This window comes from Callionymus lyra, chromosome 5 (assembly GCF_982586985.1).
Source record: "Callionymus lyra chromosome 5, fCalLyr1.hap1.1, whole genome shotgun sequence".
In the NCBI taxonomy this organism is placed as follows: Eukaryota; Metazoa; Chordata; class Actinopteri; order Syngnathiformes; family Callionymidae; genus Callionymus; species Callionymus lyra.
The window spans coordinates 23548908-23561967 of NC_141822.1; the positions used below are offsets into that span (position 1 = coordinate 23548908).

Genomic DNA, 13060 nt, shown 5'->3' on the forward strand with positions numbered 1-13060 from the left:
ATTTGTAAATAGACATGATAAGGGTTGTCTCTTTTATTTCAAGTAAATACATCTAAATGATAAAGTAATTAACTAAATGATGTCTTAGTTTAAATTAAGTCTTTCATGTTTCTTATCTTTTTTTTACAAAAACAAACTTGAATTTTGGGCATACATATTCAGTTTAATACATTTTCTATTGTATTCGAGGTATAATATGATATATTTAACTGTTTGGAGGATGGGTGGAGTATTCAGAGAAGGACCCACGAACCTAGAACTTCAGATTTTAGATTATTATCCCGATATATTGTATTATCAGATTGTATTGTATTATCAATATTGTATTATTGATACTCCTGAGGGATCAATAACGTTCTATCTATCTATCTATCTATCTATCTATCTATCTATCTATCTATCTATCTATCTATCTATCTATCTATCTATCTATCTATCTATCTATCTATCTATCTATCTATCTATCTATCTATCTATCTATCTATCGTATTATCAGCTCCTCTAAGTAGGTGAATTTTCATTCTATTGAATAGTCTTATTAAATAGAACAACAATAGAGTAACCATTGAGTCCTTATTGAATCTATATATTTTGAAACCTTTTCTTTAAAAAAAAAAAGTTCCTTATGTTCTGCACTCATCTGCATCTAAACACACAAATAGGACTTGGCAAATAATCAGAATCAGAAACTTGTATGGCTAGTGTTGTAAACAAAACACTTTTCTTTTTTTTTTTACAGAATTTAATAATTAATACGAATGACATAAAAAAGACCAATAAAATACGATATATTAAAATAAGAGACTTTACCATAAATTGGCATGTGAATCATTTATAATTAACAATAACAAAATAAAATGTAATTAAATAATATTCATGATCCAGACAGCAGACGGGTACAAGAAAGAAGAACGGGAATCCAAAATATGCCAGCAAAAATACATTTAAGAGCTTGACTATATTTATCCTTATAATAATAATAAATATAATAAAATATAAGACCCGCCCAGCTCACTCTGACGTCACAGCCAGCTGCAACATCCACCGTGTTGCTGCTTCTTGCATCGATGCTTGAGTATCCTCAATAAAAGCTTGATAAACTGGTTGTCAACTTATAACATAATAACTTTAAACCTATAGTATCATTCGACCATACACGGTAACGTGCCTACTCTACTTTAGTTTGGCCATGTTGCCTAGTATGGATACTAGCGTTCAGCTAGCAAGTGTCTGTTAGCCTCTTAGCATCACACACTTCTTAATGTTATGAATATATATATATTTTTTATGACGTTTGATCTGTTATTCCATCACCTGGAAAGTGAACTAACGAGTGCCTCAGGTAACACAGCAGTTGTTCCAGATACTTAAGTTTCTCTATAAAGTGCATAAAAAAGAGTTTGTAGTGATCTTCGTGTTATTTATTGCAGAACTCCAGCCCAGCTGACTGTCGTCATGTGTATTTCTGTTGCTGTTCTGTTGCTGTGGATCAGACCAGGATGGTGCACAGAGAAAGCAAACGCATCAAACCCGATCCAGTGGACGGCAGTGGACTTTTATGACACACTACACGCAGGGAAACTGATGTTCTTGTACTTTGAGCATGAACGTAGGTTTCTCCCCGGTCCAAATGTCTTTATCATATCAGGTTTTTCAGTGAAGAGACAAATCTAGATTGTAAACAGGATTATAAATTCACTTTACAGTGAAGGTTAGATATAGAAGTAAGGTTTAAATCCTAAAAAGTAAATAAAAAATAGATGTTATCTATCTCCATTTAGTGCATTTGCTGATATATTCTCCTAAACTTAATGATTAACTTGGTTGTCAACAAGGTGTTAATATGTAATTAACTGTCGTATAATTTTCTTTACGGCACAATTTAAAGGTTTATATTCAGATTGAATTTGTGAGTTTAAACACATTATTGTAGCTTTAAAAATTCTAGAGCTCAAGAGATGGATCAATATATTAAATGTGTAACTTGTATTTTTCTCTTTGCTCTTATTTCGTCAGTATCCCCGACTATATCTCTATTTCTGCTTGAACTGGAAAAGTCTGCTGAGGTGCTAAAGGATTATGGGGTTCTGGTGGGAAAGGTGAAGTTTAAATACAGCCACTACTACTATCTTATAAATCTGAATGACAGCAGGAGATCATTTTTTTGTTAAATCCAGATCAACTGTAATGAAGAGACGGTTTCTTCATACTGCACGAAAGAACATTCATCGAACACTGCCTTTCTCTTCAGGTTTGTTCTGCCAAAGTTGACACATTTTGATGATCAATCCTTGAACAAAGACTAGCAATAGCTGCACAGATGCATTATTAACTTGGTCATTTATCAGAGTCAGTCGTTGATATCTAGTCAGCAATATTTTGCCAATATAGCTTAAATGATCAATAATAAACTCTAATAAACAACAAGATTAAAGCTAATTATTGTGTTATGATCGCTGAATCTTGTGAATTCCATGTCTGACCTTTTACCTTTATTACAGGAACGGCAAAGAGTTCCTCAGCTTTAATTTGGACACAGTTTTCGATGTCAACTCCATCGTATCTGAAGTCTTGTTGTAAGTAACCACTGACGTTCTGCATCACTGTTCTTAAGAAGCTTCTTCAACTTCTGACATTGCATTACGATATTTAATGAACATGTATAACACAATTAAAAAGTAAAATCAGAACATGTTATAAAATTGTCCTCTAAACTCAACACGATATACATTTACTCCTCACTTTAAAAGGAGGAATAGAATCGTAATTCTAAAGTTTTAAATGCCTTTTAAGATAGATTAAAAATGTAATTCAATCATTAACTTCAAAGTCACTATTAAATAGTAAGTAAGTAAGTAAGTAATATTTATTTATGTCTAATTTTGACAGTTCTACTGTGTTTCACAACAAATCTGACAGTTTTCACAAATATGTCTTCCTCACACATCTTTCTTTTACAACAAATCAATTTGAGTACTCACTTTGTTACATTCAGTGACACACTGCTGTTGAATAAAATTTCCATGTTGTAAAGATAGTTTGGTGAAAATTGCAGAATTGGCGTGTGCTAGTGAGTGGAATAAGTACCTTGTTTACATATCTGGCTAATTTAGTTTTGATGGCTGTAATCTCCAGCAACTCTAGATTTCAAAACAACATAGTTCTTGAGATTAGAAAAAGTATAAACTGTGTAACTTCTATTTTTAGTCCAGATAAACTGAGTTTTCTCTTCTTTTCTCCAGTGCAATTCTACGTGATGAGGTCCAGTATGTTCACACAGATGCTGACCTTCTGACCCTGGAGAAAAGAGCCAGAGGCAAGATAGATATTGTTCTTGCACACGTCAGAAGTCTGGGCACAAAAGGTAACAACCAGAGCCAGATTCAGAGGAGAGAAAAAAAAGATTAGGATGCATAGTACGGTTGTAGTTATCACCCTGTTTTTATATTTGTTTTAACTGTTTTAATAAATGAACAGAAATCTCTCATGATAGACTGAGACTGAGAGGAAAAGGAACACTATTCATTCATTCATTCATCCTTCTGTGTTGTTTCTTTTTAACTCTAGAGCACAGATCTTTGATGGAGACTGCTTATGTTTATGGATCCACGTACAAGTTCATCCTGATAACTGGAGGGCCAGTCCTGAGACACCTCGGGTGAGTTTTTGGGGGACATTTTTTTAGCCTGATTTTCAAGACTGAAAGATTAACATTTACTCATGTCTCTGATAGTGTTGATGAGTCCTCGCCCTCTTCCAGTGTCTGGTTCCTTCACTGTAGACTTCAGCTAAAGTCAAAGACCAATGAGCGCTGCCCTTTGACCCTCATGAGGAAACACCTGACTACCCTCAATCTCCACTCCTTCCTGCAGCTAATGGAAGCACCACTTGTGGTAAAACTTCATACTACTCTAGCTATAATCTCGTAACTACACCTAGATGTCAGCCATCAAGTATTTCATCCATTTAATATTCTCATTATTATGATATATTAATATTGAGTTTTGCTATATGTGTAAAATATAGATGCTAAACTACAAAATATGAAATAGGTTTTTTAGCATGAGCAAGATCAATCCACCTCAATTGCGTTAACGCTTAAAGACAATTAAAGATTTATAGACTTATATTGTTTGAAGACTAGAAGTCCTGCGTAGAAATGTTTTTTATGTTTCAGGAATGTTGATATGCTAATATAATATTATAATACCAGAACCAGTTATTGTTATTTCTGGCCCTTTTCCCCACTAGTCTATTTCACTGAAAATTATCTTTATTTCAAGCTTGATTAATATAGTTATGTTCATTTTATATGATCAACATTATAACAATATACATTCTTTAAATTATAAATATTATTTTGTCTGTTTCCCCGCTCAGTTGCAAGTTGAAATGAAAAATGAATGTTATTTGACCCTATGGTTTGCAAAAGTCGAATTAACCGCAGCAGTAGAGAAATGTCAAAGAGGAAAGTTAGCCACGTACCTTAACATTTACTAGATAAAGTACAACACTGTGTATAATTATTTTAATACACAAAAAACATTGAAGTGAATTTATTTTAAATCCTTTTTTTTACACTCCACTAACCACATGTAATTAGATCAAATTCGATTGAACTTAATGTTAGATTTTCTTTTAGTGTCACAAAATCCCTCACAACATTAAAATGACTAAAGTGAATTAAATGTATGTTATTCCACAGCTTCAGTTGTACTGCAAATTTAGATATACCATTTTTTTAAAGCACTTTAAACCTAAAAATTCTGATCAAGAACAACTTGATGTGCATTTAAAACCCAGAAAGTGATGCAGAGTGTGATTCAGACTATATTGAAGTTCAAGATTGTTAACGTCCGCATTTCCATCTCTATCAGTCCGAAGCTGATGTGGATCCTTCCTCAGTCCCTCATCAGCAAACACATCAAGTCTTCCTGTTCTCTCATCCTGCCACTGAACAACTGGACATGGCCACAGCAAACACACTGGCCTGGAAGCTGCGTGGACTCGCTCAGACGATCCTTGTGCACAGGTTTGATAACCGCACCTGAATGTCTTCAATGAATCATAAATCTCATTGTGTGTGTGTGTGTGTGTGTGTGTGTGTGACCAGGAGAAGTGCTGCTGTTAAAACACCTGCAGAATACAACGTTGCTTACAGACTGGCTGAGATGGTAAGACATTAACAGTAGAATCACCTTTAATTATCTCACTTTTCTGATCATATTTGTTTCTTCTGAAGCCAGAGGTGAAGTATTTGACGTTACAAAACCTTGATGAGGTCGTGAATATCTTCGTGCATCAAGAGAAAGACGATGAAGAAGAGCCGGATGAATTCATCGAGGATGACGTATATGAAGGTATTTTACTTTTCTTGTGAGTTATAGTCAATATTTAATAGCCGGGGCTGATTTTTGTGCATTTGGATCTCTTCCAGGTGATTTAGACGATGAAATTGCAGAAGCTGTTTACAAAAACCGAGCAGATCTTATGGACATGGAGGCGTTGACCTCACTGACCTCTGACAATTACGTCGAAACAATTGAGCAGAGTGACTTGACTGTGGCGCTTTTTTATGTTAAATGTAAGTCGTTTCAGGTCGAGATGCTTAATCTTTCTTACTACTTAATTTAACTTTAATGTAATGATTTCTCCTCCACTAGGGGACGCTGTTTCAATGTTTTTCCTCAGTTCCTTTATTGAAGTTGCAGAAAGACTAACAGGTGATGCAATGTTTTTTTTAAATACAATGTTAAGTATTTTGTCATCAAGTCAATCATTAGGGATTTTAATCATTCTTTAACTCTTCAGACTCTGAGATCGACGACGTCCAGATGAGTGCTGTGGATTGTGGAGAATGGACGGACCTTTGTAGTGGTCTGACGGATGGCAACTTCCAGCCAATCACAGCCTTCCCTACTGTTTTGCTGCTCCGCCCTCATAAAGCTGCACAGGAGTACAGAGGGATGCTGGGTAGTGAGGCGCTGCTTCATTTCATTATGCTGTGAGAAGTTTCACTTTTTCCATCCATGTTCATTTTAAGGATGCTTCACCGTCTTATGTGCTTTTTACTTTCTTTGGTAATATTTCTTCAAGACTTCCAACTTAAGCAACTAACTTAATGTAGTAAATTTAAGTTTAAAGTGGTAAAGATTTGAGTAGGATCTGGCCACTTAAACAAGTGATTCTGTGAGATTTTGTGATGATATACCAACATAGTAAGGAGACGGGACAAAGTAGAAGCGTTGGTGAATAAATCTGTAATATCCTCATGAATACAGCAGAACCTTCGATGGAAACAATAATATAACCAGCTCTACATCTATTGGATAAAAAGTAAACAGGGAGTTGTTTGCTTTCGACACTCACTAGATAATATTACGCACAAAAACAGCAGTAAAACTTTTGAGAGTTTAGATAAGAGATTAGATAAAACACTTTCTTTTGCCTCAGATTAGATCCTAATTCAACATTCATTCACTGATTTTAATGTATAACAAAGTCATGGTTCTTTTTTTCACGTTTACATTCACATGAACTACTACATGCTAATTATTTTAACTCTTGCGTTATCGCAAGGTGACCCAAAGGCCCCAAAACAAATGTGTTTGTGGTATCCCTTGAGTTGCTTCTGGGTCAAGGTGAATGATCTCCACCACTGCATATGTATTTGTAGAAGCCAGGGAGGTGGTTCATCTTGACCCAGAGACAACACAAGGGATACTACAAACACATTTGTTTTCAGACCTTTTGGTCACCTGGAAACACAAGGGTTTAGGAAACAGAAGATAATAGTTGGAAACTGGCTTCTCCAATCATGACGTTATTGCTTAATTACACATGAGTGTGTCTCTTCTATGTCCAGAAGCCGCCTCGTTACACCGAGAAATATGTCCACTGCAGAGGAAGTGACATCATTCCTAGAGGAAGTACCTCATCCCGAGTTATCAGGCTACGAGGTGGACAGAGTGTTGGGGCTGTTCCCTACTAACACACACGCAAGTGAGAATTGATTTGACCTTTATTATTATTTCAATATTTTGAAGCAGACAGGGTCAATTTGTATTTAAGATCCAGATATTTATTTATTGGTTTATTTAACATTCAAACATTTTTTCTTTTCATTCATTCATTTTAGGCCTTAAGGAATTTTCTGCTGCCATGGAGTCTCTACAAGGGAAGGTGTTGTCTGGAACACTGACGGACAAACCAGCCATGAAATGGTATGAAATGTAATTTTAAGATTTTTTTTGTTTTAAATCAAAAACACACTTCAGTTTAAGTTGAGCAGAAATGTAATTATATCTTTTTAATGTCCAGGGCTGCGGATCGTTCAACAGAGCTTCCTGCTGTTGTAGTGTTCCCATCATGGCGGTCTCACAAACACCCATCAGTGATCACCCTCTGGTCATCTGCCGAAGAGCTGATCTCTCGTGTCAACGCGGCGCTTCTGCATCCACTGGTACGACCCTTTATTTCTGTCATGTGGACGACAACTCGTGTCATTCACTGGATTTCCTTGCTCCTCCAGCCTGAACTAACTGTGGAAAACCTGCCGTCCTTCCTGGCAGAGGAAAAAGCCCTCCTGCTCCTGTTCGTGGGCGATGAAGAGGACGAGGTCGGGCGGAGGCAGAACACGGCGCTTGTGGGAGAGATGAGACGTGTGGTTGAGTCCGGAGGGGAGAGGATGCAGCAATACGTCACCGGCTGGATCCACCTGTATGTTTAATGTAACTGTTGATGAAATGTATTCATCAATATAACGCACTCTTGTGTTTCAGTGGTCGTACTCCAGCTGCCATGTCTGTCCTGGGCTCGCTTTTCGGATCGATGCCTCTGCTGCCAGCTCTGGTCCTCACTCATCTACCCTCGGGGTCAGAAGTCTACCACTACCCTCCACAAACACCCATTTTGGCAGATTCAGTCCTACAGTGGCTGAGGAGGGTTGAGGAAGGAAGAGAGCCCCCTGCTGGTGAGAGAAGAAAAATTTACCAACTTGGTTTAATTATGTTTATGTTTTGTTTGGAAGAGGTATGGTTGTCACGATACCACATTTCAAAACAATCATAATAGTCTCCATCAATCCTCATAGATTCATTATCCGTTTCTGTGGCTCCGCAGGGAGTCTGAAGGAGGACAGTTGGCCGCCTGCCTCTGACTTCCACGATTTTCTCAAGATCATGGACGAGGAGGATCCGAACTTTGCCCGGCAGCAGGTGCAGAAAAAAGAAGACGGAGGTTTGGTGTCGGAAAAAGCCTCTAGAGCTGAAACAAGAACTCACAGTCACTCGGAGCTTTGACTAAGAAAACAAAAGTGGATTCTCGACACATAATACATTTGACTGGGGTTTCCTGAGTCTTGCCAAATCTCATTTGAGATGAAACACAAAACTCTGTTTCATGTTCCATCCATCACATCTTTGAAAACAAACTATTTTTATACTCAATATTTGATTCTGAACAGCCCATGTGGACATTTGTATTTGTTCTTAATACAAGTTATGCTTATTTGTTTAATGATTTTGTAAGAAAAGAGTTGTGTATAAATGTCTCTCAACTATTGACCGTTTACCTGGCTGACCCCTCATTGTTCACGTGGTCCTCGGAGGTCTTTATTTAGCCCTTCTGCTGCTGCTGCTGCTGCAGGAGCTGCGCCGTCAACAGCCCGTGACACTGGAGAGTGTGGGTTTCGTCCCACGCTCTATATTTAACTGTCGGATCCATTCCGGTGCAGCTCGTGCGGTCACTTCGCTGGACCCTGCCGGTCATGACTGATTGTGTTTTGCTGCTGTGCATGTTTGGACGGTGAAGAAGAAGGTGAGTCGTGAACGCTCTCTTAACCTCAACCGACTGAAGTGTGTCCCTCTGACCTGTGTCCGGATCAGCCTTTGGCGCTCTCATGAGTGTCCGCCATGTGTCAGCCTGAAGTGCCGGAGGTCAGACTCGGGGTGAACAGCGAGGACCCGCTGGTGCGAGAGGCTCACCTGATGGCTCACGACTACATAGACTATGTGGCAGCAGGGGGCGCCGATGGCTCCATGGGTCCGGCTCCTAGCGTCTGCGCCACGGCTTTGCGCCACGCCGGCAACGAGCTGCTGAACCGCTTCCCCATTTTCTTCAGACGATGGCCCAGGATCTTCCAGGATGTGACAGAGGAGACGGCGTGCTCGACGCTGGTCAGCATCCTGGACGAGCACTTCTTCCCTCCTGAGTCTAGGAGGCGCCAGAGAGAGCTGGCCTGGAGTGCGGTGCTCTCTGTGTACGTGCTGGCTGGACAGATGGCGCTGCACTGTCATGAGCGTGGACTGGAGAAGGTGCTGCCTCACCTCAAGCAGTGTGTGGGCGAGTATGTGGAGCGAGTCATCTGTCCAGACATACGGGAGCGAGGAGGCTGGGTGAGTCCAGGGGTCTGGAGGCACCATGTGATTCAGTGTTTGATCCAAAAGAAACTTTCTGAACCGTCTTGGTTTGTATGACAGTAGTTTCTTTATTGTTCAATCAAAATAAAAACAAGTTGCTTCAATATGTTTACATTTACAATAAAAAAACAAGTTAATCATAAGAATATTTCTAATCAAAAATGTGTTTAAATAGGTTTAAATGTTCTTCTTTGATTGAAGTAAACTGTGTTGTGTCTCAGCTAGGCATGGCTGGATAAGATTAGATTGATTAGATTAGACATTTTAAAAACAAAAATTAAATAAGAATACAATACTAATAGAATTCTAAATTTAGAAGACTAGTTAATTCACAAATATATAGTATATAAAATATTTACAAAAGTCCCTGTTGGTTATTGGAAGGACATTTGTGTAGTTGTTCAATTGTTGAATAATACTTTGAATAACAAAAAACACTATTTCAATTAAAAAAAAGTGCTTCGATAGAAAAAATGACTTACATTTTTTTTTTAAAAAAGGTTCATTAAAAAACACTTAACAAAACGGGAATTGTTTTCCTTGAATGGACAAAAGTTGCTTAAATTCCACCAAAATATTTTCAATAAAGTTGCTTTACCTTAAAAAACTAATTCAGATCACTTTGAACTAAGTAAGGTTAAAAGGATGCAATACAATCGCATTATTGTCTCTAATTGTTGCATCAAAAAGCCAAAAGAATCTGATCTAATTTAGCAATTTGTTGTTAAGAAAAAAAAGTTTTCACTGAACATTTGGCTGATTTGTATTATTATTATTATTATTATTATTATTATTATTATTAACTGTATCTATATGTTTTGAAAATATAATCATCAGAGCTTCCCTCTTGTTCTAGTTGTTTTACTTCTCTTCTGACAGAGCGGGTTTGTGTCACGCTTCGGCCGGAAGCAGAGCCTGGAGGGTCAGGTTCAGAAGGTGTGCGGCTGGACTCTCGTGATGTTGAGCGTCAGCATCGTCGCCTACTGCCTGTGGAGGAGAATCAGAACCACCTAACTCGTCCAGGAGGAGAATCAGAACCACCTAACTCGTCCAGGAGGAGAATCAGAACCACCTAACTCGTCCAGGAGGAGAATCAGAACCACTTAACTCGTCCAGGAGGAGAATCAGAACCACTTAACTCGTCCAGGAGGAGAATCAGAACCACCTAACTCGTCCAGGAGGAGAATCAGAACCACATCACTTGTCCAGGAGGAGAATCAGAACCACTTAACTTGACCAGGAGGAGAATCAGAACCACATCACCTGTCCAGGAGGAGAATCAGAACCACTTAACTCGTCCAGGAGGAGAATCAGAACCACATCACTTGTCCAGGAGGAGAATCAGAACCACTTAACTTGACCAGGAGGAGAATCAGAACCACATCACCTGTCCAGGAGGAGAATCAGAACCACCTAACTTGTCCAGGAGGAGAATCAGAACCACATCACTTGTCTAGGAGGAGAATCAGAACTACTTAACTCGTCCAGGAGGAGAATCAGAACCACTTAACTTGTCCAGGAGGAGAATCAGAACCACATCACTTGTCCAGGAGGAGAATCAGAACCACTTAACTCGTCCAGGAGTAGAATCAGAACCACATCACTTGTCCAGGAGGAGAATCAGAACCACCTAACTCGTCCAGGAGGAGAATCAGAACCACTTAACTTGACCAGGAGGAGAATCAGAACCACATCACCTGTCCAGGAGGAGAATCAGAACCACTTAACTCGTCCAGGAGGAGAATCAGAACCACATCACTTGTCCAGGAGGAGAATCAGAACCACTTAACTTGACCAGGAGGAGAATCAGAACCACATCACCTGTCCAGGAGGAGAATCAGAACCACCTAACTTGTCCAGGAGGAGAATCAGAACCACATCACTTGTCTAGGAGGAGAATCAGAACTACTTAACTCGTCCAGGAGGAGAATCAGAACCACTTAACTTGTCCAGGAGGAGAATCAGAACCACATCACTTGTCCAGGAGGAGAATCAGAACCACTAAACTTGTCCAGGAGGAGAATCAGAACCACATCACTTGTCCAGGAGGAGAATCAGAACCACTTAACTCGTCCAGGAGTAGAATCAGAACCACATCACTTGTCCAGGAGGAGAATCAGAACCACATCATATGTCCAGGAGGAGAATCAGAACCACATAACTTGTCCAGGAGGAGAATCGGAACCACTTAACTCGTCCAGGAGGAGAAATAGAACCACCTAACTTGTCCAGGAGAAGAATCAGAACCACATCACTTGTCCAGGAGGAGAATCAGAACCACCTAACTCGTCCAGGAGGAGAATCAGAACCACATCACTTGTCCAGAAGGAGAATCAGAACCATTTAACTTGTCCAGGAGGAGAATCAGAACCACATCACTTGTCCAGGAGGAGAATCAGAACCACATCACTTGTCCAGGAGGAGAATCAGAACCACTTAACTTAACTCATCAAAATACATTTTAAGGCTAACAATTTATAATATCAATAAATCATCCTAGATAAGTTACCTATATTTTTATTTTTATAATTTAATTTAGAGCGCAAACTCCACACTGCGTCACAGCTTCATGCTGACACCAGGGGGCGTATTGAGAGATTAAATCATTTATTTATTGAACCTCTTAGTAGTAGAATGATGTTTTTTTCCTTTAAAAAAAAAGTCTGCGTCTGGTAGTGATTCATGACTTCAAGATGAGTCTTTTGCACTTTATTTCAGTGCCCGAGACACGTTCAGTTATTACACAAAGTGTAATGTTTGCCAGCAGGTGGCAGTAAAGCTCTATGTTATTGAACCGCAATGCTACACTCCGGATGATAGTAACGTCGCTCAACTTTGAATTAATGAAAGTTATTAATTTCAATTTTCAACAACTTAATTTTTTGTCAACATTTTGTTTTTGCGTCTTAATTGTGTCATGTGTTGTTTTGAGAAGAATAAACATGATGATCGAGTAGCTCGTGTGACTGACTGTTGCATGTGTGTATTAACTGAGATCTAGAATCAGAACCAGGTCTGGTTCGTCTCATGCATCTCTGGAATACGATTAACACCAAAACTCAGTTAAAATTAAACTAAGAGAATGTGTGTAGAAGGTTATTGTGCTGTAGACTTAAACGTCAACACATCTGGTCTTAAACCTCAACTTTAATTCAACAGTTTTTGAGGTTTAAATAGCAGACAAGGCCAGAGTGGATCAGTCGTCTGCTGGATAATGTGGAAGGACTGTTCCAACATGACGTGTGTATCTGATGTGGCTGCGTTTAAAACAGGAAACCATGACTTTATTTGAAGAACAGAAACAATATCATTTCAGAGACTCAACAATTGCAGGGACATGTCGTTTCGATTTCCACACGTAACTTTATATTTTTGTTTTCAATCATTTCTCTCCATGTACACGCAGAGTCTCTGAAAAGAATAAACAAAAGTAGAAATAGTAGTAATTGAACCATCTTTATTCTCATTTATTTATTTTATTTACACTGTCAACTACTCCAGTGTTGAAGAAAAGACAGCATAGTCCTCACAGGTCACAATTGAAGATTTTAAAATGTCACAGCAAGTCATTGTTGTTATTATCCCTTTCATTTCCATCAGTTTAAAGGTTTATTTGTGATTATCAAATAATCATTCGATCA

The 13060-nt window shown here is 38.7% G+C and overlaps 2 protein-coding genes across 3 annotated transcripts; both read left to right on the top strand.

Annotated features, from left to right (window-relative positions):
* The first annotated feature begins 1051 nt into the window (after positions 1-1051).
* On the top strand, positions 1052-8562 carry txndc16 (thioredoxin domain containing 16). Its single transcript, XM_087791504.1, has 20 exons — positions 1052-1342; positions 1431-1609; positions 2017-2099; positions 2178-2251; positions 2502-2576; positions 3243-3364; positions 3568-3658; positions 3734-3893; positions 4878-5032; positions 5114-5174; positions 5243-5360; positions 5438-5584; positions 5664-5723; positions 5812-6004; positions 6866-7002; positions 7139-7223; positions 7321-7462; positions 7532-7719; positions 7782-7972; positions 8122-8562. Exons 2-20 carry the CDS (start codon positions 1456-1458, stop codon positions 8298-8300), a joined length of 2415 nt encoding a protein of 804 aa, XP_087647630.1. The 5' UTR covers positions 1052-1342; positions 1431-1455; the 3' UTR covers positions 8301-8562.
* A 96-nt stretch (positions 8563-8658) lies between these two features.
* Positions 8659-12355, top strand: bcl2l16 (BCL2 like 16). 2 transcript variants are annotated; one of them, XM_087791506.1, is made up of 3 exons: positions 8659-8817; positions 8886-9395; positions 10299-12355. In XM_087791506.1, exons 2-3 carry the CDS (start codon positions 8913-8915, stop codon positions 10431-10433), a joined length of 618 nt encoding a protein of 205 aa, XP_087647632.1. In that variant the 5' UTR covers positions 8659-8817; positions 8886-8912; the 3' UTR covers positions 10434-12355. The 2 variants fall into 2 exon arrangements, with proteins under 2 accessions (XP_087647632.1, XP_087647631.1); XM_087791505.1 differs by having other exon boundaries at positions 8659-9395.
* The last annotated feature ends 705 nt before the right edge of the window (positions 12356-13060 follow it).